This window comes from Protobothrops mucrosquamatus, unplaced genomic scaffold, assembly GCF_001527695.2.
Source record: "Protobothrops mucrosquamatus isolate PMUCROS unplaced genomic scaffold, P.Mucros_1.0 scaffold198, whole genome shotgun sequence".
Lineage (NCBI taxonomy): Eukaryota > Metazoa > Chordata > Lepidosauria > Squamata > Viperidae > Protobothrops > Protobothrops mucrosquamatus.
In genome coordinates, this window is record NW_015386554.1 from 512,026 (window position 1) to 537,497 (window position 25,472).

Below are 25,472 nucleotides of genomic sequence, written 5' to 3' on the forward strand. Positions count from 1 at the left end.
AAAAATGTTTAGTAGCCACAATTTTGAAACAAGATTCTGAGCCAGCTCAAAACCCAATCTGAGTGCACAGATTACAATTCAGATGAACCTGTTATCCTATCCTAAAAATACCCTATTGCTGAACTGCTTTATTTATGGCTTTTAGTTACAGCAAAAAAATATTGAGCTTCCTTCTGCTTTATTCATTGCTTAGTAAAATAGTTTTTGTGGTTATATGACTTTTGATCATATTAAATGAAAAGATGCATATGTTATTGTCCAATTTAAAACAAGTGCAAGATACGAATATAGAAATAAAAGTAACTGCAATTTTAGTTTTCAAATCTTCTCTTCCAGTTGATGCACTGCTATTTATATTATAGTTAATAACAACTAATTTTAATTTGATTTGTTAATGTAATTCACCTTAATCTTTCAGAAGGATTCAGTGAAGCCACTTATTCAGGAATCCAGTTCTGAGTCCTATGGAAATATAAAGCAGAATGCCTCATGTACAGAGTCTTTATCCTGGGTAATTATGTAGTACATCATCCATTGATTATACTAAACAAACAAATACTAAAAATATTACAGAGTCTCCACCAATGAATTTGTTTTAATGATAATATTGGAAACATTCTCATTAATATCTAAGTTAGGTATGTAATATAGAATGGAGACTTAAAATCATAAATTTTTATAGTGGGAAAATACATTGGAGATAATCTAGTCCAGTCCCCTGCTCAGTGCAAGATTCATTGGAGTCGGGGTTGGCAAACCTTACAGCCCATTGGCCAGATATGACATGCCACCCAAAATCATCCAGCCCATGGTCTCAGAAAGGAATATATTCACCTGATTTGTGTGTGTGTGTGTGTGTGTGTGTGAGAGAGAGAGAGAGAGAGAGAGAGAGAGAGAGAGAGAGAATCCATCACTTCCTTGGGTGGCCATTTTTGTAACAACTTCATAAGCCACAAGCACAGGCAGAGCAACAAACCTCCACACAAACTGTGAGGTGGAGGTGGAGCTATGAGAGAGAGATGGAAGATGACTTTCTAGCCTCTGGTGAAGACTTATAGTAAAAGAAAGCTCAACACTTAACATGGCCCATAAGACAATCCTCTTGATATCTAGTATTTCTCAAATTAGTTTTCCAGTGTCATGCAGGGTATGGTGTTAAATCATTGAAAAGGTTTCTTGAATTGTACAATTAAAGCATTGGTATTAATTACATTAATGGATTATTGCAAAATTCATTGCATTATTTTGTAATATAAGGATTTCTATCTTGAGCTTGATATTTGATAGTTATTATTTATTGTTGCTTATAAATATTAAAAACAGGAAAAAAAGAAAAAGAACATAAACTGTTTAGAAAAATAGCTAACGTTCCCCTTTATACTCCCCAATTTGCAGTATTTATAAGCATTTCAACCTCCTTAGAAACCATACTTAATTTGTATCTGCCTTGCTATGTGAGAACTAAGCTTTTAACTATAATTATAATCTATTTTGTCAGTCTTTTGTATCCAGAAGATTAGTAGAATGATTATAACTGGTTCCTCTTTTTCCAAAGAAACAATGTAATAAGGAAGAGCAAGTCCTTAATCCTAAACAGGATGCCCAGAATCATCAGAGTGCTATCCAATTGGCTTCATGGAACCAACACTCAGCTAATGTTGAGGAAGATCTGTTTACTGATTCCCAGTCAGAGGTAATTGTTATTCATGTCATCCAAAACAGACTTAGGCAAACTTAATGATACGTTGAATATATTTTATTTGATTTTACAACTAGGTTGTAGTACCTTTCTGTGATCATTTAATATCAAATAACATGTAAGTTCTTATCCCAAGAAGCTAGCAAGAATTATTCACGTTTATACTTTTGGTTTCCTTGTGCTTTCTAAGCTGCTTGGAGGAAAAAGTAATCTTGGAAAGCACATATGAGAAAGAATGTCTTTTTTGATATATACATTTCAAACTCATAAATCCATCAAACAGGTTAAAAAGTGGAATAAAGTATTGTAAAGATGCCACTATTTGGCAAAATTGTCTTTTGATGTGTATCTTGCCTGAGTAAAAATTACATAGTTAATGAAAGAATAAATGTATGATTTTTTTTCCTAGCTGTTAAGTCAGTCTTCAAAGAGGAAATTACCAGAGTGGTTTGGAACATCAAAGGAAATAATTCCTCATGTTAAAGTATCTAAAAAATCCAGAGGAGGAAGTAAAGGACTCTTCAGTTGAAACTGGAAATGGCACAACAATGTATTTACACATAACTTCATGAAGATGAGATTCTTCTACTTTGTTCTGTCTCAGTCAAGTGAGTTTTCCATTAATACCTCTTCCAGAAAAATTTATGGGACTGATCAAACTCTGAAAGTGAGCCCAGACAAAGAAAGAAGAAAATGAGTAATAGTTTAAATCAGAGTGCACATTGCACAAAATATTCTTCACAATATATGTGTTATGTATTGATGTGGTGAATTTTTTCTTTTCAAATTTAATCACCTATTAAGGAACATATGTGAACCTGTATTCAGAAACAGCTGACTTCTCAAAATACATGTAACATATGGTTCCTCTTCAAATATTATGTTGACATTTAGGAGAACTGTGTTTTCATGAAATGGGCATGCCCATATTTGTTTATTTGTAGTACACTATTTTTAAGGAAAACATTCCGGGGGAAAATATTAAAAAGCAGGATACCATGTGCAATGCTACTTAATTTTTTTTAATTGTTAACTTTTTTTTCTTCTCTTGAGATTACTTTTGGCACTTTCCTACAAAAAATAAAATTTGTTTATAATTAAAGGTTGTGATTCAGTTCAGTGTTTGTGTTCAAAAGAGATTAGCTCTTGATGACTAGATGGACATATAGTTTTCTTGACAAAATGCAGAAGTACTTTGCCATTATTGCCTTCTGCAATATTTTTTGACATCTGCATCTACCGTAGTACACTGGGATTTCCTGGTGATCTTTCATCCAAGAGAGATGAGAGCAATCATCCAGTNTCTCTCTCTCTCTCTCTCTCTCTCTCTCTCTCTCTCTCTCTCTCTCTCTCTCTCTCTCTCTTTCTTTCTTTCTTTCTTTCCCCAGCATTAGAACCTATGTCAGAAATCATGTAATATATGTGAAGTAGGATAATTTGAGCCTGATCATTTGTGCCTTGAGTGAGAACTCTGGATTGTTTTGTTCGATGATCCATTACAATGTACATCTGTCATCTTTCTTTCTCTCTCTCTCTTCCTCACTCCTAACCTACCCAAGTAGGTAAAACATAAAATGAAAATGTTTAGTAGCCACAATTTTGAAACAAGATTCTGAGCCAGCTCAAAACCCAATCTGAGTGCACAGATTACAATTCAGATGAACCTGTTATCCTATCCTAAAAATACCCTATTGCTGAACTGCTTTATTTATGGCTTTTAGTTACAGCAAAAAAATATTGAGCTTCCTTCTGCTTTATTCATTGCTTAGTAAAATAGTTTTTGTGGTTATATGACTTTTGATCATATTAAATGAAAAGATGCATATGTTATTGTCCAATTTAAAACAAGTGCAAGATACGAATATAGAAATAAAAGTAACTGCAATTTTAGTTTTCAAATCTTCTCTTCCAGTTGATGCACTGCTATTTATATTATAGTTAATAACAACTAATTTTAATTTGATTTGTTAATGTAATTTGCCTTAATCTTTCAGAAGGATTCAGTGAAGCCACTTATTCAGGAATCCAGTTCTGAGTCCTATGGAAATATAAAGCAGAATGCCTCATGTACAGAGTCTTTATCCTGGGTAATTATATAGTACATCATCCATTGATTATACCAAACAAACAAATACTAAAAATATTACAGAGTCTCCACCAATGAATTTGTTTTAATGATAATATTGGAAACATTCTCATTAATATCTAAGTTAAGTATGTAATATAGAATGGAGACTTAAAATCATAAATTTTTATAGTGGGAAAATACATTGGAGATAATCTAGTCCAGTCCCCTGCTCAGTGCAAGATTCATTGGAGTCGGGGTTGGCAAACCTTACAGCCCATTGACCAGATATGACATGCCACCCAAAATCATCCAGCCCATGGTCTCAGAAAGGAATATATTTACCTGATTTGTGTGTGTGTGTGTGTGTGTGTGTGTGTGTGTGTGTGTGTGTGTGTGAGAGAGAGAGAGAGAGAGAGAGAGAGAGAGAGAGAGAACCCATCACTTCCTTGGGTGGCCATTTTTGTAACAACTTCATAAGCCACAAGCACAGGCAGAGCAACAAACCTCCACACGAACTGTGAGGTGGAGGTGGAGCTATGAGAGAGAGCTGGAAGATGACTTTCTAGCCTCTGGTGAAGACTTATAGTAAAAGAAAGCTCAACACTTAACATGGCCCATAAGATAATCCTCTTGATATCTAGTATTTCTCAAATTAGTTTTCCAGTGTCATGCAGGGTATGGTGTTAAATCATTGAAAAGGTTTCTTGAATTGTACAGTTAAAGCATTGGTATTAATTACATTAATGGATTATTGCAAAATTCATTGCATTATTTTGTAATATAAGGATCTTGAGCTTGATATTTGATAGTTATTATTTATTGTTGCTTATAAATATTAAAAACAGGAAAAAAGAAAAAGAACATAAACTGCTTAGAAAAATAGCTAACGTTCCCCTTTATACTCCCCAATTTGCAGTATTTATAAGCATTTCAACCTCCTTAGAAACCATACTTAATTTGTATCTGCCTTGCTATGTGGGAACTAAGCTTTTAACTATAATTATAATCTATTTTGTCAGTCTTTTGTATCCAGAAGATTAGTAGAATGATTATAACTGGTTCCTCTTTTTCCAAAGAAACAATGTAATAAGGAAGAGCAAGTCCTTAATCCTAAACAGGATGCCCAGAATCATCAGAGTGCTATCCAATTGGCTTCATGGAACCAACACTCAGCTAATGTTGAGGAAGATCTGTTTACTGATTCCCAGTCAGAGGTAATTGTTATTCATGTCATCCAAAACAGACTTAGGCAAACTTAATGATACATTGAATATATTTTATTTGATTTTACAACTAGGTTGTAGTACCTTTCTGTGATCATTTAATATCAAATAACATGTAAGTTCTTATCCCAAGAAGCTAGCAATAATTATTCATGTTTATACTTTTGGTTTCTTTGTGCTTTCTAAGCTGCTTGGAGGAAAAAATAATCTTGGAAAGCACATATGAGAAAGAATGTCTTTTTTGATATATACATTTCAAACTCATAAATCCATCAAACAGGTTAAAAAGTGGAATAAAGTATTGTAAAGATGCCACTATTTGGCAAAATTGTCTTTTGATGTGTATCTTGCCTGAGTAAAAATTACATAGTTAATGAAAGAATAAATGTATGATTTTTTTTCCTAGCTGTTAAGTCAGTCTTCAAAGAGGAAATTACCAGAGTGGTTTGGAACATCAAAGGAAATAATTCCTCATGTTAAAGTATCTAAAAAATCCAGAGGAGGAAGTAAAGGACTCTTCAGTTGAAACTGGAAATGGCACAACAATGTATTTATACATAACTTCATGAAGATGAGATTCTTCTACTTTGTTCTGTCTCAGTCAAGTGAGTTTTCCATTAATACCTCTTCCAGAAAAATTTATGGGACTGATCAAACTCTGAAAGTGAGCCCAGACAAAGAAAGAAGAAAATGAGTAATAGTTTAAATCAGAGTGCACATTGCACAAAATATTCTTCACAATATATGTGTTATGTATTGATGTGGTGAATTGTTTCTTTTCAAATTTAATCACCTATTAAGGAACATATGTGAACCTGTATTCAGAAACAGCTGACTTCTCAAAATACATGTAATATATGGTTCCTCTTCAAATATTATGTTGACATTTAGGAGAACTGTGTTTTCATGAAATGGGCATGCCCATATTTGTTTATTTGTAGTACACTATTTTTAAGGAAAACATTCCGGGGGAAAATATTAAAAAGCAGGATACCATGTGCAATGCTACTTAATTTTTTTTAATTGTTAACTTTTTTTTCTTCTCTTGAGATTACTTTTGGCACTTTCCTACAAAAAATAAAATTTGTTTATAATTAAAAGTTGTGATTCAGTTCAGTGTTTGTGTTCAAAAGAGATTAGCTCTTGATGACTAGATGGACATATAGTTTTCTTGACAAAATGCAGAAGTACTTTGCCATTATTGCCTTCTGCAATATTTTTTGACATCTGCATCTACCGTAGTACACTGGGATTTCCTGGTGATCTTTCATCCAAGAGAGATGAGAGCAATCATCCAGTTTGATTGCTTAGCTTTTTTGAGGCTAGATCTTTTGTTTGGGTGAAGTAAATAGATGTATGTTTTAAAATTCCTAGCCTTAAATGATAAGACTCCTAAAAAAAATCAAGCTTGACAATTCATCTTCATTCTTCTCTGACTCCCATAATTATAGTTAACATTTATCCTGTCTGTTCTATATATGGCTCACAGATAAACTATTACAATTATTTATAGCTCATTTTTCTGTCTGAAAACAACTTTATAGAAGTTGGCTTAAGACAACTTAGAACAGGGGTGTCAAACTGCCAGCCCATGGGCCGGTTGCATCATGTGGAGGCCACACCCACCCCAACTCCGGCAATGGGAAAAAAGTTGTGACACGTAACCTGTGACCTAGAACATTTAGAAATCTAAGTATCTGACTAACCATAATACTATGAGAAAAATGAGTTACAGTAAAGTGGGGTGCAGTCAAGATACATATGTGGGGTGTCTCGTAAGGAAACTTCTCTACAAAGTTATCCCATTGAATATTGTGATGGATTTCTAAAATGACCGGATGCTACCTACTAGCCTTCAAACCCTTGCCAGTCCATGATTGCTTTACTAACATATTTGATTACAAAGGTTATCAGAAGCTTTCGAACGATGTAACTTAGGTTCAGAGAGGTTTTATTTTGCTGATTGTTTTTTTAAAAAAAAACAAAAACAGGCAAGACTTCTCAAACAGAGTCAAATTGCTTTTCCCAAAATTTACATAGCTTTGGAAAAGGTTTAGATAAAAGCCTCTATGTGCATTTAGCATAAAATAGTATGATAGAGCAGTGTTTCTCAACCTTGACCATTTTAAGGCATGTGGACTTCAACTCCCAGAATTCCACAGCCAGCAATGCTGGCTGTGGAATTCTGGGAGTTGAAGTCCACATGCCTTAAAATGGTCAAGGTTGAGAAACACTGTGATAGAGCACTCATGGAAGTGAATGGGATCAGCAGAAAGCAGACTAAAATTTAAGTAACAACAGCCAAGCAAAATGCTGTTATTTTGTACAGAAGCGTTTTACTAGGTCTAGCCCAAAATGCTCGGGCTTTGGGGATTTTTCCTGTGGAATTTGCTTCCCTCTGAGATCTAGAGCCCTGCATCTGCACTCTTACTATCTACTTCTCTACTGCTTGCAGGGGTTCTCAACCTTGGCAACTTTAAGACTTGTGGACTTCAACTCCCAGAATTCCTCAGCCAGCAAAGCTGGCTGAGGAATTCTGGGAGTTGAAGTCCACAAGTCTTAAAGTTGCCAAGGTTGAGAACCCCTGTTTGTAGAGCAAGTGCCTTCTATATTTCGGCAAGCTATGCAAGCTTTTGCTGCCCGGGGGATTCTGGGAGTTGAAGTCCAAACATCTTAAAATGACTAAAGATGAAAAACGTGGCTAAACCACAGATTAACAATATAACTTCCAACAAGCTCTAATTCTGCGGAGAGGGGGAGCAGCGCTTCGCTCCGCAAACGACTCCATGTTGCCATAGCAATTGTGCTACTTCCGGACCTTGGCTCTGACTCTGACGCAAAATGCAGTCGACCGGCGACAGGCAGGATGGGCGCTCTTGAGTAGGAACTGAGCCAATCGGAAAGCAGGAGCCGGTGGGCTCCCTGGATGCGCCTGCCTTCCTCTTGCCGTCGGAGTCGCCTCACGCGCGAGGTGAGTGGCTTTGGCGCGAGGTCTCGAGGCGGGGTTGGCGGGATTCAGAGCCGTTCGGGAGGAGAAGGGGAGAGTGACGACGTTGTGCCGCCGCCTTGGTTGCGGAGTTGCGGAGTTGCGAAGCTCGACTACCTCAGGGGACCGAAGAGCTCAGCGGTCCAGGGGGAAAAGCGGAAGGCGGGAGAATTCTGGGCATGTCAACAAGGAAACGCCGCTTTCGCGTTTGAAACACGGCGGCTCGCGGGAGCCTTTGAACTGAGCGGTGTGTAGTTTCGTGAGGGGAGGCCAACGAGGCAGCCGAAGATCCTTTCCCGGCGGCGTCACCGAGTCGGGGGTATCCTTGGTGGACGTCCCGATTATAGGCTCGAATGGATTCTCCTGCCCTGCGGCTGCCTCCCCTTAGGGAATTCCCGACAGTCAGTGGCTCAACCCCCCTGCTTAAATACCTTTTGCGAAGGAGGATTTGTTCTCTAGCTCAGGGCTTTTCAACCTTTTCACCCATTGTACCACTTTTAGGATATGGCAACATCCGAGTACCACCAGTCGCCTAGCAAGGGGTCGAAAACTTGGTGACCAAAAAAAAAAAAAAAGGAAAAAAGTGATGAAGTACAGGTAGTCCTCGACTTGCAACAGTTCGCTTAGTGACTGTTCGAAGTTACAATGGCACTGAAAAAAGTGCCCCCCAAACCACAGCCGAGCAAGACACCTGCCTGCCCGCCCGGCGGTGCTCTTCCTCCTGTCCGAGGTTTTCATTGTTGTGAGCATTTCCGTTGAGGATTGGCAGCGGGGGTGGGGTGGGGTGGTGTTTGGTTTTTATTCCCCTCGTCTGCTGGGTGGTTGCAGCAGGTTTTGGTCACTTCACATGACCCTGGGACACTGTGACCGTCATAAATATGAATCAGTTGCCAAGCATCTGAATGTAAATTACAAGACCCTGGAGATGATGTAACATTCCAGCTGATCGGCGCTTCTTCTGGGCTCAGCAGAAGCGCCAGGATCAGTGCTGTTTTCCAGCTGATTGGTGCTTCTTCTGGGCTCAGCAGAAACTCTAGGATCAGCGCCGAGCTCCAGCTGGAGCCTGGCGCTGATCCTGGTGCTTCCACTGAGCCCTGACAGCCCTGCAGCTCCAGCCATCTCTCGCTCAGGCTTGTGCGGTGCTGTCACCGGTTCAGCTCATTCCCTTCCCCCACTACTTTTCTAGGATGTTTGCGTACCACCTGCCAGGTGCCAATGTAGCACAGGTGGTACCCGTACCACTGGTTGAAAAGCCCTGCTCTAGCTGAATGGCTAGGACATCCAGCCGAAATTAAATATCCATCCTTTATTTCTTGTCCTTTCCCCTAGACTCGAGCAGCAGACGTTTATGCAGGGCAGTCTTTCAGATATACTCCAGATTTTAGCTGTTCCTAAAATAAGTTGCCTAGGTACTACGACATTCTCAATACTCAAGAGTAGAATGTAAACAGACCTGCTGCTAACGCAGCTTAAAACTGCATCCATGTTTTGTAATAGTTGTGTGGTATTGCCAAGATAATGTTCTCCTTGATTGCCACTGAGACACGTATGACATAAAATACTGTACAAATAAAGTAAAACTTGTTACACTAAAATGTCTAAACTATATGCACATGTACTTCCCAAACTAAGTCTTGCCTGTCTTACACTGCTGCTTTTACCAAAATACATTTGCACTTACTTGTTTGAAATGTGGATTCCTGAAAAAATTCCTATGCACTAGTGAACTTCGCTGTAACTATCTTTCATGGCAATCCTTTATTTTTGGGAAAGCATGTTTATATTCAAAGTTTGCTATCCTCATTACAGGTGGTCCTCTGGATAGCATTGCACATATCTCCCAGCTTCAATCACTATTGTTTATGCTTGCTGGTCTGTTGGAAATTGCTTAATTATCACCTTTAAGGCTACAATTTGTGTACCCATTATGAATCTACTGTAGCTATGGAAATCACTCAACAGAGGTGTTTTGCAGCTCTTTTAAATTCTATAAATCAGCTTTATCTTCATAAACTTCTAGCTATCACTTGGTTTTCCCACCAAGAGAAATGGCTATGCATACAGATAGAGCCAGCCAAGGACAATTTATGAAGTAGGATAACAACAGATTTTGGAAGGTTCTATGTCTCAGTCAGATTTAGAATGAAAAACATACATAACTTGAATTTACAGATCATGTTAAAGCAAGTTTAGCATCATATATGAACTCAGTCATATGTAAAATATGTTTTATACCTTAATATTTTATGTCTACTGTAGGTTCTTTCCAACAATGTTTTAATGCAATATATTAATGCAGATATTTTCTTCTGAATCTATGCAACAATTGCTTAAAAATATGGAAATATGATCATACATGCCTTAAAAATACAGTAGATGCATTGTATGTTTAAAGAAGTAGCTTAAATGGCTCCCACTGTGATGCTGCTTTCAACTTCACTGAGATTATTGCAGACCTACTTTACAGAATTGTTTTAAGGAAAAAAAAACCTGTCCAATCCAGAATTTTCCAAATATGTTCATAAGTTGTCTTTCTAAATATTAGGAAGAAGTTTTTGCTTGTTTTCAAATAATTGATTTTTATTATGTGCGATGAAAACGTAATACACAGTTTAGAGTCAAAATTATAATAAGTTAAAATTTGAAGTTGATGCTTTCCTGAAAACTGGTTAAGCATTTATTTACTTTAATTACTATAATTTTATATTATCTTTCTGAAAGTGCAAAGAAAATGGGCTAGTAAAAACATTTGCCTACCAAATACATAGGTTTCTTATTGTCCCCAATTAATGTAACTATCTTGCTTGGAGATAATGAAGTAAAGTACCACATACATGTTTCTCTCTCTCTTCATTCTATTTTGTATTAATGTGTATTTACATTTGGAGAATGCTACAACAATTCTTAAGATGGCATATTCAGTTACCTTTTTTGCAAGCATAGATTTGTCAGGGTCTAAAAATAAAACATTTTTGTTTTGAGGTTCAAACCTACAATATTAAATTAAGAATGGTTTTGGTCTGTTAATAATTATGTGTCATTTTTTCTGTGACAGAATTATGGATCCAAACTTGTTACGAGAACGAGAACTTTTCAAGAAACGAGCACTCTGTACACCTGCTGTAGAGAAACGTCCAGCACCTTCTTCTGATTCCTCATCTTCTAAAAAGAAGAAAGGCAAAGTAGAACAGAGTGGTTCATCAAGTTCAAAACCAAATACAGGTTAGTGGGGGCAGAGGGAAATTTAAAATAAGCAATTGATGCATGTACCTCTTGGTTGATAGGTGCAGGTAATGGAACGTTGACTTGCATAGATAGCTGGCATAGAATAAGGTGAACATATTGGCCTAAAACTGAATTTTGGATGTGGCATGCCGACTAAAATGCATGTGAAAACTGATAACCATTGCTCTTACTGTTAGCAGGGAATGCTGTATGTAGCATGACTGTGATTATGGCTGGTAACTTAGTCTACTCCTACTCTAGTCATTCAACATACCTAAAATCATTAGGTGAAAGTCTTGATTGGCCATGAGGGGTGATGAGGATAAATATGTCATTAGTTGGCAAGTCTAACATTTGCAAGATTACAACTAAGAGTGTATGTAAATGTAAAGAGCATAAAGAGCATGAGTTAATGAATAAATTGTATAAAAATAAATTTGTTTTGTATTGAAACTAAGAGAGAAATAAAGGATGTAATAATCTGAATGAAGGTAGTTAGATTTTATGGAGTGGGATTGATGAATGCTTGCAATGAAATGAAGATATAATTTTAATTATGAAAGAGCTAAATGTATGTCAAAAGGATGAATGTCATCTAAATTATGGATACAAATAGAAGTTGTAATCCATGAATTGTTGATAATTGTATGTTATGCTCCAGTGTGTAATGCTAATGGTAGAACCAGAAATGAGTATGGAAATGTGTTCATCACTCCATGTGGATCCAGGAGAAAAATTATTCTGCAAGGTGACATGAATGGTTGGGAGAAAAACAAGTAGAGAAAAAGTGGACTATTCAGAGAACCAAGAATAGCAATAGCAATAGCACTTAGACTTATTTACATATATTTACAGCACTCTGAGTGATTTACAATGTCAGCATATCGCCCCCAACAATCTGGTTAGTTTCTGCTTTAAAAATATGTTTGTTTTAATTATATAAATATTTAGCCATATATGGCAAAAAAAGTATAAATGTACAAGCATGATTGGTTTGAATATGATGAAAATTGAAAGACTAAGTGAAGGATGTAAAGTTGATTGGAGGTTCTGAATGATGAATAGAGCATTTCCTGATAAGACTGAAGAGTAGATCTTGTAAAAGAGGTATCCTGAAAGAAAAGGAAAGAAGTGAAAGTATAATAGCTATAGGAGAGCGAATATGATACTCTATAAAAAAGATAAGGAGTGGCAGGGGGCAATAAAGAAAGTTTATGTGGAAGTTCTGTAGAATAATAAGAATTGTGGTATTGAGTACCATGAAAGAATGTATAGTTATAGTAATAGGAAGTATGGAAAAGGATTCTTGTGGAATGATGAAAGAGGCTATGTAAGAGCGATCACAGAAATAATACATTTTGGAAATGTGTGAAGAGAGTTAAACATGGAGTTTCCAGTGAATAAAATTTAAAAAATTAAATGAGATGATTTGGATTGAAACTGAAATCAATACCATAAGTGAATTGTGTGGGAATAACAGTGATATATTGAAATGTGGAATTGAGCTGAATAATAATAATGATAAAGTTGGAAGCGACCTTGGAGATCATCTATTACTGTACATGTAACTAACCAAGACAAAAATAATGAAAAGGAAGTCATAAATGCATAAGAAAGTTGAAAATGGCTACAAGTCTGAAGAAATGTTAAAATATGGATGTGATTTGCTCATGGTGTAGCTGTGGGACTTGTTTAATATATAGGTGAAGAGGGCATCTGTATCTGGTAGTTGGAGAATGCTGCTAATTGTTTCTCTACAAAAGGAAAAGTGCCAATAATGCTAAAATTCTACTTGAAAAGCTGCCACAGGTGACAAAAAATTTGGGAAGTACAGTGCAGTTTTATATTGAACAGGTATTTCCATAGCAAACCTTTGCTCTTCAGTAGGAAGAAAATTTACTGTATATTTTGAAAATACATGCAATTGTGATAAAATCAGTAGATTTGAATTATGGAATATTTTGCATGAAAGTAAAGTTGGAAAATAGTTGCCGAATACCATGTAAGCAGTATATGATGAAAATGGATATTGTCCCATTGGTTCCTTAAAATATTTATAGATAAATATAGAAGAAATTGTTGAGGGTCTTTGGAAGAATATTAATTGGATATACAGACATTAGTGTACATTTGCAGCCGGCTCATGCTGTGTTGTTAATTGAAATTCTGAATACTTACAACCAGCAATAAATCATATGATATAATGAGATATATGGAGTTTATACATAAAAGGTGAAAAATTAAATCAAATTGATGAATTTGTGTACACTGATGAGAATTTATACTAAAAATGAGAAAATGGACGGAGAAATTTTAACAAGTGTAAATGTTCATAGAAAGATAATGGGTGACGTGCTCTGTTGAAAAATTGTTTGACAAAAGGAGTAAAAAAGTAAAAGGAGTAAAAATGGCTGTTTACAAGAGCATGCACCTGCCACTTTGTTATATGGAATTTGAGAGGACTTGAATATGCTAAAGAAAACAAAGGAAATTTAATTTAATGGACAGGAATTATTTAAGTGTATTTGTTCAAACAGGAAGAAAGTCCTGCTAATTTTTGCAATAGCACAAACAAATTAAAAAGCTATTATATAATAAAAACAATCTTTACCATTCTGTCACTTCTTGTTGCGTAAATGTGCTTGCTTGGTTTCTCCTTCCCTTTTTTAATCTTTATGCTGATGATCTTATTGTTCAGGCTGATAAAATAAGCAACATAAGTGGTAGATGTGATGAAGAATAACGTGGCCAAGGATTATAATCCTAAACTGGTTTGGCAAGATTTCTGTTGACTGAGATTGAGAAAAGACTGCTGTCCTATTTTATGATCCCAAATGTTTCATATCCTATATAGCACAGATTTTGGCATGGAGGGTTTGGTGTACAGCTGCTGTTTTATGGCAATCCCATGTTTTTAATATTCCCTTTAAATCAGGGGTATCAAACTGCTGGCCCATGGGCCGGATGTGTCATGCCAAAACCACACCCACTCCATTGCTGGCAATGGAAAAAAAGTTGTGATACGTCGTGACATGTCACGTGACGTTGCGAGTTTGACACCCCTACTTTAAATCAAAATAAGGAAACAAGGTTATTGTCATATTTGCTTTATGTTTTTAATGTATTGGATTAAATATTAAAAATGAAAAGCTGAATGGATAAGAAAGCATAAACATTTCCTTTGGGTCTGTTTCTTAGCTGACTTTATCAGTACTTGTGAAGGGTTGACATGATCACTGGATAATTAACTATGGGGAATATAATTACTGAGAAACTAGGAAGTGCCTAAGCACTGAGAAACAGTGTTTTGATGTACAACTAATAATAATCCATATCTTTTACATATCTCATATTTAACAGATTTGTAGAAGATTATTTTGAACCCTTGTGTTGGCATAACCCCTTGTTTGAGATAATGGAGTATCAAACTGCTATTTTGATACATTAAAGATATAATCAAATTGATTGCATGGCAAATGATACTTTTATATTCTGTGGTATCTTAATATGCTTTAATTTATTTTGACTGCATTTTAAATAAAGCAAAAAGCAATTCATTAATTGAACAAAAATGTATTTAATCAGTACTAGTCAACAACAGTTCATTATAAAAGGAAACAACCCTCTGTTTTCACACCACATTGTGACATTACCCATTAGCAAGTATTTTGTAACCTTTTCAGGTTTCTACCCATCAGCAAAAAAGGGAGTGCTAATAGTGATATTTAAGGCTAAACAGCATCTGAATTGCTTGGTCCTAAAATACAAGAGGCTTCAATATAATGTTGAACATCTGTTTGTTTCTGGTGCTGAAGATCATTCCACCACTACACCACTTCCGTTTCATGCTTTCTGAAGCTGTTCATCATAGATCTAACAGGATTGGGTTCATTTTCTAAGTCTTTCATGGTCTTGTTTTTAACGCAGCAGCAACAGTCGAGCAGCTCATATAAAAAAGCTAGTACCACCAAACATATTACAGTAAATATAAATATGACCAGGATGATAAAACAGGCAGTGTTCCAGTTGTCGTGGAAAGGGTAAATTTTCTGCACTTGAAAGCCAAGATATTGATAGAGGGATGTGGTTTCATTCCAGCGGCTAGTGTTGAAAGTTGCCATGTTTGGAAGTTCCTCTGATTTCTCTCTCTGCAATAAATTAAAATATATAGTTAGGTTCTTTTCTCCTTCACCAACAAACTAAAACTGGAAAAGCTTGTTGTTTTTAGTTTACTAAATGTAATCATAAATGTTTCTTTATAAAACACAACTAGACAATTTTCCCAGGGTCAATGTCCACGATTACCTTCTGGTTTTCAGGTGATATCACCAGAAAGACAATGACAACCCTTAAAGGGGCAAAATTGTTTTTTTTAGCCATATTTCAGGGAGTTTTAGAACTTTAAGGTTAGAAATTAGAGTAATTTACCTTCTTTCTCCTTTGAGAGAGAAAGTTACATTTTGGTACCAAATTTTGGTAGTGGAAGCTTCCCAAAGAATAAACAAATAGAATACAGCCATTAAAAACACAAAAACAAAAGCCCTGTTTTTAAAATAGTGCTAAAGGGTCAGCAAGCCAATTTTTTTCATAGATCATCATCGGTTTCCTGATTAAGTAAGCTGGGAGTATGCTGTTTCAATAAATACCAGTAGAAAAACTTTTGCCTGAAGAGCAAGATAATAAACAATAATAAAAAACTCTGCTTCTGTTCTTTTTTTTTTTTTTACAAATGATGTCATAATAAAATAAAATCTTCAAGCTGCCCCCTGCATTCATTTTGGAATGTGACTGGCATGGCAGTCATACTCATTCTCAATAATCATTTGCAATTCAGTTCCAGTTGAGAATGTGATTCTTTATAGCTCACAGCATAATTGTATATGACTGCACAAATGCATTGAATTTATTGGGATTACTCCCAGATAAATCACTATGGTGTAGAATTATGTTTTCAAAATGTTTTTTTGAAGAAGCATTTGAAGACATTTGCCGATATAAATTGACTTACCAATGCTGCAGTATTGCAGTTGTTGATTTCTGATTTTATCTTTATCGATGAAGCCAAAGTGTTTGGCATTGATAAAGCTAAATGTTCACTATGCTGATTTTCTGAAAAATCTCAGTTTGCCAGTCACTGGATCATAAAGCAATGCTCTAAGGGTGCTATACTGAGAGGATGCTATGTTGCTGGGCTTGCAGAAACAGTGCCTTTCAATTCAGAGCTGGCAACATTATAATATCAGGAGGGACAGGCATGTGGGAAGAGGCCAAGGATGTTGTGGGTACCAACAAAGGTCACATAAAAGGCTATTGGGAGGATGCATATAACTTGCTCACCTCAGCATAAACTATAATGCTTAACTTTTAATGGACTCATTGCTAGAACAATAACAGCAGGGTTAGATCAATGTCACTCATATTGAATTACATAATTTCTCCCCTTTCCAGCTACTATTTAAATCAAAACTACAAAGAGGAATAGGAAAGGTAAAATGGTAAAAAGTCTATTTCTGAAACTGGGAAAGCAGAATTTAATTGAATCTAGAAAGGGTTTTCTACTCAGTTCCTAGAAAACCTTGTAATTTATGGGAAACAATTTCCTTTTACAACTAGGCTACAGAGCAGGGAAAAGAACTGGGTGGAAGTGATAAACCTTGCTCAAATCATACTATCTTTGAAAGCTATGTGCAAGCCTCTTAATTTATTATCCATGAAAGAAAGTATTTAGAAGAGTTCAATAACGACGCTTTTTCTAGCAGTATTTTACTTTTCATATATAATGATATCCAGATGATGCTGTGAACGTTGGCCCTCCAAATGTCCTTTCCCAATGTTGGTCATTATAGGAGCCAGAGGATATCTCACCCGTCCTTTACATATCAGCCACATTGTTATAAGACAGTAGAGAGTTTTAAGCAGTCCATTTAAGTGCCTGAGGAATGTAATAGAAGTCACAATCTGGTTCAGTGCCCTATTAACCACACCTACTCTGCTGTTTCATTTTCTTGTTTCCACGAGAACCTTGGAGAAGTCATATCTCTGAGAAAAAAACAACAGCGAGGAAGAAGCTGCCCACTCACAGTAGAATGAAAAGCCATGTAGGATCATGGGATTGTTTCAAGGGAAAAAAAAACTTATCATAGTTGATATTTGCCATTTCCTAGAAAGTTTAGATTTGAATTACAGACCATGGAAGTGTTTTTCAAAAACAATTCAAAATCTTGGAAAGAAACAGAACACTACTTTGTAATGTAAGTAGATTTCTTCCCAGCTTTTATTAATTCTAGTTACTGTATTAGGCAAGAATTGCAATTTCCTAAGGGAAGAATGTTTTAGAGCAGATACCACTTCTGTTCTACTTGTATCTTAAATTGTTTTTGCAGTCTAGGACAATAATCCCCTTCATAGGGTAGCTCTAAAGTCTATGCAAACCTGAAAATGGGATGGTGGGAAAGCAACCAATGGTAGAATTTCTTCCCAGGAAAGCCTCCCTGGTCTCAGCCATAACTGTGCAACTCCTCCATTTGGGTCACGAAGATAAATAGGATATATGCATAACATGATGGTTTAAAGCTTTAGTAATTATGTCTGCCAACTGATACCATCTATTCCACTCATTATTTTCTCAGGTGTCAAGTTAATTCCTTCAAAAGAGAATGCCAGAAAATTTCTAAAGCTTTGTTTTATGTTTTATGGTCAAGTCAGTCTGCCAGGTAGTGATAAGAATTCCAGCTAAACTGTTACAAAATCATCAACTGGGGACTGACTAAACTATATGTCATAAGCATCCTACACAGAGATGCTTCTGTTGTAGCTTTGTTAAATTCTTAGGTCAGTGATTCTCAATCTTTTCTTCACGACGGACCCCCTTTAAATGCCTTTTGTGGGCCCCCTTTAAATACCTTTTTTTGGGCACGGACCATGGCCACAGACCCTCAAGGCTTAAGATTTAAATCATAACATTTCTTCAAGCCTTCCTGCAACCCCCATGATGACATCATGGCCCCCAGAGACCATAGGGTGAGAACCACTGTCTTAGGTGTAAATGTATCCTTTACTAGTGTAATATTTATCTGGATCAAGTTGAATAGGAATTTACGGTTTAAGTAATACAAAAATATCTGTAACAAAAAGAAACTAGATTCAGTGTGATGACCAGAAGAGTCCTTTGGATGTCAAATCCAAAGTAATGGCTTTGTTCAGAGCTTCTTCTGAATCAGATTGAATAGAAAGAATGAACAGGAAAATCATCACAATGCTACATTTCATGTATTTATTTCTCTGAGAACCGGGTTTCTATATGGCACCAAAAGAAACTGAATTAAAGATAGTTTTTCATATTTTCCTGGGAAGAAGACCAACTCCACGTGATTACTAATCTCTAGTCAAAGATCACTGAAAGTGCACTTCTGGAGTGACACCAGTAGCCAATGTATTCTAAACTAATTTTCCAAAATGATAAATTAGATTTCTAAACAAGCGGACTAAGGAATTGTTCCATTTAAACCATGTGAAAATTAATGAGCTATCATATCTGGATTGCAAAAGGGTAGAGAATCACTACATAGCAAAAAAAAGTATAGAAAACTTAAAATTGCTTCTATCTAGTGGTCATCCAGGTTTCTGCTACCCAGATAAGGTAACCCTATGTTTGAACTTATTTAAAATTGGATATAAAGAAGATTGTTGTTTTTTCTCCTTTCCCATTCACAAGTAACTATTGATTTGGCTCAGAATTCTACATGGGGGTAGAACACTCATTGAGATCTGAACAGACTGAACTTTTGTATGAATTTTCATGGCATTTATGTTTCTAGTTAAGTCACTCTAAAATATTCCTACTTTCTTCATACATTGGTCTCACTTCAAGCCTTGGAATCCAGCTGTGGCCTAGTGGTTAAAGTATTGGACTAGGTGCAGGAAGATCCAGTTCAAATTCAAGTTCAGTGAACACTCATTGAATGAAAGGAGGATCTACCTTATACTTTAAATTTTAAAAGGGGAACAAAGAGGTAGAATGTTTAGAAAAACCCACAAAAAGATTACATTTAAACAGCCTTGAAACAAACATAAGGATTGTTACTCTATTTTTTATTTAAATTTTCTTATAAGTTTAAAAGAACAGAACACAGGCTAATGCACAATATAGAAAGCAAACAAAGAAAAAGACAAAGAAAAGACAAAAGTACAGAACGAAAAGATTAAAATAGAAAGAAACAGCTTCTGATTTCCTCTACAGTAAATATGATTACAAAATTAACTCTTACTATGATTAAGAATCCACTTTTTTCCTAATCAAAACCATAAATCATAAGTGGATTTTTTCTGTTTCACGCAAAAACGTGTATAAGGGCAGCCATAAATATAGATATTGTCTTTAATCAAGGAAGTCAGTTTAGCCATCTCTGCAAGTTTAATCATCTTCACCAACAATCCCCTTATTGTAGCAGTGTTAAATTTTTCCACTTTTGACCATATAGTAATGTTGCTGAAATTGTCATATATAAAAAGCAATATAATCTAAAAGGAAAATGTCTTGTTTCAGTTGAATTGTTATTCTAGATATACAGTATAAAGGATATATAAAAATTGTATAAAATTATAGGACAGGAGCAGCATGTATCTTTACTTGTAACTCCCTAACTGGTTCTGTCCCTCTTTGAGAGCAATAGTATGCACTGAAAGCCATGTGTTCCATTTAACCACAATAGTTTCCTTTAAGTTTACTGCAGAATTGACAGAAGAGCTGCATATGTTCCAAATATAGTTTGCATATAATAATAATATTAATATTAATAATAAAGTTGGAAGGGAACTTGGAGGTCATCTAGTCCAACCCCCTGTTCAGGCAGGAAACCCTATACCATTTCAGACAAATGGCAATTTACTATTAGAGGCAACAGTGATAAGAGTGAAAATATTTAGAATACATTTAAACTAGAATTTGGGTCAGGGAATATAGAAAGGTATTAAGTTAGCTAATGTAAATCTCCTTCAAGTTGACTTCTACAGCTGTGTTGTTGTTTTTTTGCAACAGTTGTCTTCAGGCCTGTTTTGCCTAATAAGAGAAACCAGTCTGTTTTTCACGATACAGGAAAACGTTAATATTCAAAGTTTTTCTGGGAAAGATCCCTGAATATTGAAATTTAATTTGGGTTGAAAAGGTAGAGTATATTAGTTTTTCACAGCATACAATTATTTGACACAGATATTTGGTGATAATATGACTATACTGTTAATTGCAATATTAAGCTCTGCAAGTGTGCAAAAGTGAAAATACAACACATTTTGGAATTTTTAGTATTTAAGAAGGAGGAAATATAATATTTCCTAGCTAGGCAGTTTTTCATAAAAATAATCGTTACTTGTTTTATTTTAACTCTTACTTTGATAAGAAGATGAGACATGTATTATAATACTAATTAAATTCATAATATATTTCTATATCCATGGTGGCCATTTTTGTACTGGGAGGTTTAAAATTTTGAAACAAACCATGTTCTGTCAGTTGCTTATCAGAAGAACCGCTCTACAGATCATGCACTTTCTTGTGTGCTTCATCTTAGTTTGGTGCACCTGGAGGAGGAGAATACTCACGAGTGAATGCTGTCTGTTAATTTTAGTTCAGCATTCAACATAATCATTCCTCAGCATTTGGTGAACAAACTGAGCCTATTATATTTTAATACTGCTTTACGTAACTCGATACTTGACTTCCTTATTGATAGGCCGCAGTTTGTGTGAATTAGAAGAAAACTTTCCAATTCCATCTTTTTGAGTACAGATTCCCCATAGGACTCTGCTTTGAGTCTGTTACTGTTCATCTTGATGCCTCATGACTGCTGTGCTAAGTCTGTTACGAATCATATTGTGAAGTATGCGGATGACATGGCAGTGGTGGGTCTTATCCAGGATGATAACGCAGATTCTTATAGGAAGCAGGTGAAGTCTTTGGTCGATTGGTGCAATAAAAATAACCTGGTTTTGAATGTTAATATAACAAAAGAGATCATTGTTGATTTTAGAAAGAGCTGGCGTAGTCATACTCCACTTTGTATCAAGGCTGCAGCTATGGAGGCAGTATTTTAAGTACCTGGAGGTGCAGATAACTACAATCTGACTTGGTCTCTTCATATGTTATCTTTAGTGAAGCATGCAAACCAGTGTTTCCATTTCTTGTGCTGATGAGGAGACCACATCTTTCTCCTTCTGTCCTGGCCACTTTTACAGAAGCACGATTGAGAGCGTTTTAACAAAGGGCATAACTCTTTGATTTACTAGTAGCAGTGCCTCAGATAGAAGGTCCATACAGAGAGTTGTAAGGACAGCTGAGAAGATTATAGGAAGTTCACTTCCTGTTATTCAGGATCCTGCTTATACAGTAAGGGCTATGTGCTTAGAGCTCGAAACATTGTTAGTGACCCCACATACCTACTTCATGATCTATTTCTGTTGCTCCCCTCTGGGAGGAGGTTTCGAAGTATTTATAGCAGAACTACTAGATTCTGTAACAGCTTTGTTCCTTGTGCCGTCCGTCTTGTAAATTTGCAAGATTCTTTTTTTTCGACGTATACATTAGAACTAGACTATGATGTTTCTCTGTGTCGTGTGTGTCTGTGGGTATATGCATAATGGTAATTTTTTTTTAGAGCTGAATGCAACGAAATTTGCTGATTAGTGTGTATTTAAAGTGACTAAAGTTTTTATTCTGTTCTTATAAATTTCAGTATCATCTATGCAGCTGAATGCTAGCTGAACATATGGTTTGAAATAAAATATTATTTACTGTTTGGTTATTATAACAATCAAAATTTACTTCATTATGCAAACAATAAAAATAGCCTATTTATAAAGTTCATAATCCTCATTAGAATTCTTAGAAGAAAGCTTTGAATAAAATTAGAAACTTCTTTAAATTTGGTTGCAGTCTTACATCATTTTGTGTGTGTGTGTGTGTGTTGGGGCAAGCCTCACTAAACCTGTGTCTTATCTCTGAATACATAACATTGCACTATTATCAGATGATATGAAACAAATCACTTGTATATATAATAACCTATATATGTAAATATCAATGGCTAGCTGATTGAGTTTGGGGAAGTTTATTTATTGCTCAAACTGTTACAAACCCAATTGATTTTCTTTAAAGTGGTGTCCCTGTTAGCTACTTACTGATTCATCTTATACAATTGCCAGATGGCAAAGCTAGATGAAGAGATCAGTTTACTGGCTTGGTTTTGAAATTTAGTGATTATATAAATTTGGAAAAAAATTAAAATCTTGCTAACATTTAAAAATACACTTCCCTGTTTATTAAATTTTACCTCTCAAAATGAAATTAATTATTAGGAACCACAAAACCTCAGAAAGATGTAGTTTACAATTATTGGGTATGTTAGTCTCTTTCTAAAATGGATGGTCATCAATTCTTCATGAATGCACAGATGGCAAGATTTTCTATTAGCACAAGACAAGCACCTCTGCATTTAACCACCATGCTCATAGGCTTCAGAAACAAAAACAACTATAATTTTAAAAAAATCAATAAGAGATCTTATGTGTTCTGATTTTCTGAGATGTATTCATTTTTTTGCAAATAAGACAATAATTATAAGGCATTAATATTTTTATAAAAGATATAGACGTACCTTTTTCCTGAAAAGATGCTGGAACAGTGCTGATCTGCTGTTTAATACAGCTTCTGGTACAGCTAAGATGGAGCTTTGCTACTATTGGCTGAAGCAGAATGCAGCTGACAGCTTCCTTTATGCTTATTTGCATTAGACCCCTACCCAGCGAGGAAATCATTCATAAATCTGAAATATATAAAATATCAGATTACATTCTACCTACTTTCTTAACCTCTTTAAAAGCTTATTTAACAATGAAATATATTTAAAAACAATGTGTTCTTTTTTGTTTTCATTTGCTTTGATATTTATTGTTTTAATATTTCAAGTTTCTTTTCTAATAGCAGATTAAGCTGGTGTAAAACATACATGTAGAGTCAAGATCTTAACAGAGGAGAATTATACATATGTTTTATACATAAAGATACCTTTTGATTTAACATTATTTTTTGTCTTCCACTTTATGATATAAGCTATTGAAATCTGTGAAATGAAAGCAATGATTTCTGAATTGGCTTCATAAGATTTCTTTTTCCATTTTCAATTGTCTTCAAGTCTACTTCTGTACTTCCAGTTTGTCATTTAATGAGATGATAGTTGTAAAAAACACAGTATGTTTAAACATTTTGTTCAGATTGATATATTTCTAAATCTGTAAACTGCTTTTTAGTAGCTCAGCATAACTGACAAAATGACAAGCACAAAATGTATGTGCAAAAGTCATATAAAATATTATAAAACAGAGTTGGAAAAAGGATATATTCTGATTTTTTTCAGTATTCAAAATTATTTTCAGTGAATTTTCTTGACCAAGCAAATAAATTGGATTTTTTAAGTGTTAAACCTATGAAAGAAATTTCAAATTACCTTATAAAATGAATTTAAGAGAATATTTGTCTTGCTGCTTGACCCTGGAATAAATGTAAACTTTCCTTCAAATCAAGCTCAATTCCTGAATACTGTATTATGTAATACATTGACAAATTCTTGCCAACTGTATGGGAGTGATATGCCATTACCTTCTAAGATTTATTTTTTCAGTTTCATTGTTTAGTTTACAAATCTGGCATTTCCTCATGATCTTCCATCCTAGTACCAACCAGGCTAAAAACCCTGTTTAATTTTTTCAAGTTCCAGCTAGTCAATTAGGTATTACTATTTATTTTTATTCAATGCATCATTTCAACTAGAACTAGAATGAAGCCAATATAAAATAAACAAATACAAAGTTATGACCATTGCCATTTTCTTCCTGTTGACCATCATTTTTTCCAGAAATAGTTTGTTATATAATATTTAAAATCATAATCTATCCAAAGCTTTTTTAAAGGGTCATTTTATGTTCTTCCTTTTGTCTGGACACTGTAGTAAAATAGCTTCACTGATTTGTATAGAACAGACATTTGCTTTTCTTGTACAATATTGATTATTTGGAATCTTTTGTATTTTCATTTAATTGCAACTGTTTTAACCAAAAAACATTGAGACAGTTTGAATATATTCCTTTTTTTCCAGTGAAGCTTTCAGTACCTCAAAACCCAACATCATTCTAGATCATCTGTTATGTTTCCAGTTCTTTTTCAGGCTAAGAAATTGGAATATATTATAGTTTGAGCTGATTCCATCTTAAGTAACCTGCAACCATGATAGTGTACACTGTATAAATTTTCCAGAAACCTCTTTTCCATTTTGTAGGTGTCTTCTATATCCCCCTCATTTTCTTAAATTACAATGTGTGAGCTTGAAGGGAGGGAGGGAGACAGGGGGAAAGAAAGAGAGTGAATTTCTTTGGGGGACACCAAACATAGATGTTTTCCTTGACACTGACTTTATTTCAGTGTAACTTTAATAAATTGCTTCTTGCATTTTTTATGATTAACCAATTGATTTAAATTCTGAATTATCCTGATAGCAGTTTCCTATCAGTAAAAATATATACATTCTTGTAATTCAGAATAAATCGAGAAACAATTTTCACACAAAGCTATTTTTGTGATTCTGTTTTTGCTTAATTTTTTTTTAAAAAACACCTCTGTTATTATTATAGAGACTTTCAGTTATCTGCATACGTGTCAGATCTGTTGTGTATTTTTAACAGAGAGTATTTTTAGGATGCTAATTTTGATTAAAGTGCATTAATTCATTTATTGAATAAATAGTTTTGCTGGTTTAAGTCCAGACCAAGGGATGTATAACAATATAGAAAACAATAAGAAGACATGTAGGTTTATATTTTTTTAGAGTAGCATGTGCTTTAAGAAATCCCAATTTTTCCAATTTTTTTAAGATTCAATAAAATTCTAATAAATTTATAACAAAATGAATTTCCCAATTTTCATGGAATAGCCCAATAAAGTATATTGGTCAATATTTTTATAGGTTTGGTTACAAAAGTATATATTTCACTATGCCTGACCCACAGAATGAGAGTCTGTACCATTTTTTTCCCTTTACAGACCACAGCAATGGAACTTTTAATTTGAAAGCTCTTTCTGGAGGCTCTGGCTACAAGTTTGGCGTGCTTGCAAAGATAGTGAATTATATGAAGGTATAATTTTGCTACCAAGTTTACTATGTGCACCTTTTATGGTTACCATATTTCAGCAGCAATATTTCAATATTGTGTGATGACACAAAAAGT

At 35.0% G+C, this 25,472-nt stretch overlaps 3 protein-coding genes across 3 annotated transcripts in view; 2 read left to right on the plus strand and 1 right to left on the minus strand.

Moving 5' to 3' along the window:
* Nucleotides 1-6,058, plus strand: part of WRN (WRN RecQ like helicase) — a 61,342-nt gene extending 55,284 nt beyond the window's left edge. The window contains exons 32-37 of the mRNA XM_015813828.2: nucleotides 419-511; nucleotides 1,556-1,693; nucleotides 2,109-2,225; nucleotides 3,694-3,786; nucleotides 4,844-4,981; nucleotides 5,397-6,058. Of these exons, the coding sequence (XP_015669314.2) occupies nucleotides 419-511; nucleotides 1,556-1,693; nucleotides 2,109-2,225; nucleotides 3,694-3,786; nucleotides 4,844-4,981; nucleotides 5,397-5,516 (699 nt within the window). The 3' untranslated portion in view covers nucleotides 5,517-6,058. The remainder of the gene's footprint in view (nucleotides 1-418; nucleotides 512-1,555; nucleotides 1,694-2,108; nucleotides 2,226-3,693; nucleotides 3,787-4,843; nucleotides 4,982-5,396) is intronic.
* A 2,150-nt stretch (nucleotides 6,059-8,208) lies between these two features.
* Nucleotides 8,209-25,379, plus strand: GTF2E2 (general transcription factor IIE subunit 2; the record flags this gene model as incomplete). Its single annotated transcript, XM_015813813.1, has 3 exons — nucleotides 8,209-8,223; nucleotides 11,032-11,198; nucleotides 25,288-25,379. Coding segments are annotated over exons 2-3 (255 nt in total), but the record flags the coding sequence as incomplete, so codon positions are not given.
* SMIM18 (small integral membrane protein 18) lies at nucleotides 15,029-15,322 on the minus strand. The gene has a single exon (XM_015813832.1). The coding sequence runs from the start codon at nucleotides 15,320-15,322 to the stop codon at nucleotides 15,029-15,031; it is 294 nt and encodes a 97-aa protein (XP_015669318.1).
* Nucleotides 25,380-25,472: the final 93 nt, after the last annotated feature.

Coding starts and splice junctions, on each gene's coding strand:
- SMIM18 (XM_015813832.1), bottom strand. CDS start 15,322: ATGGCAACTTTCAACACTAGCCGCTGGAATGAAACCACATCCCTCTAT.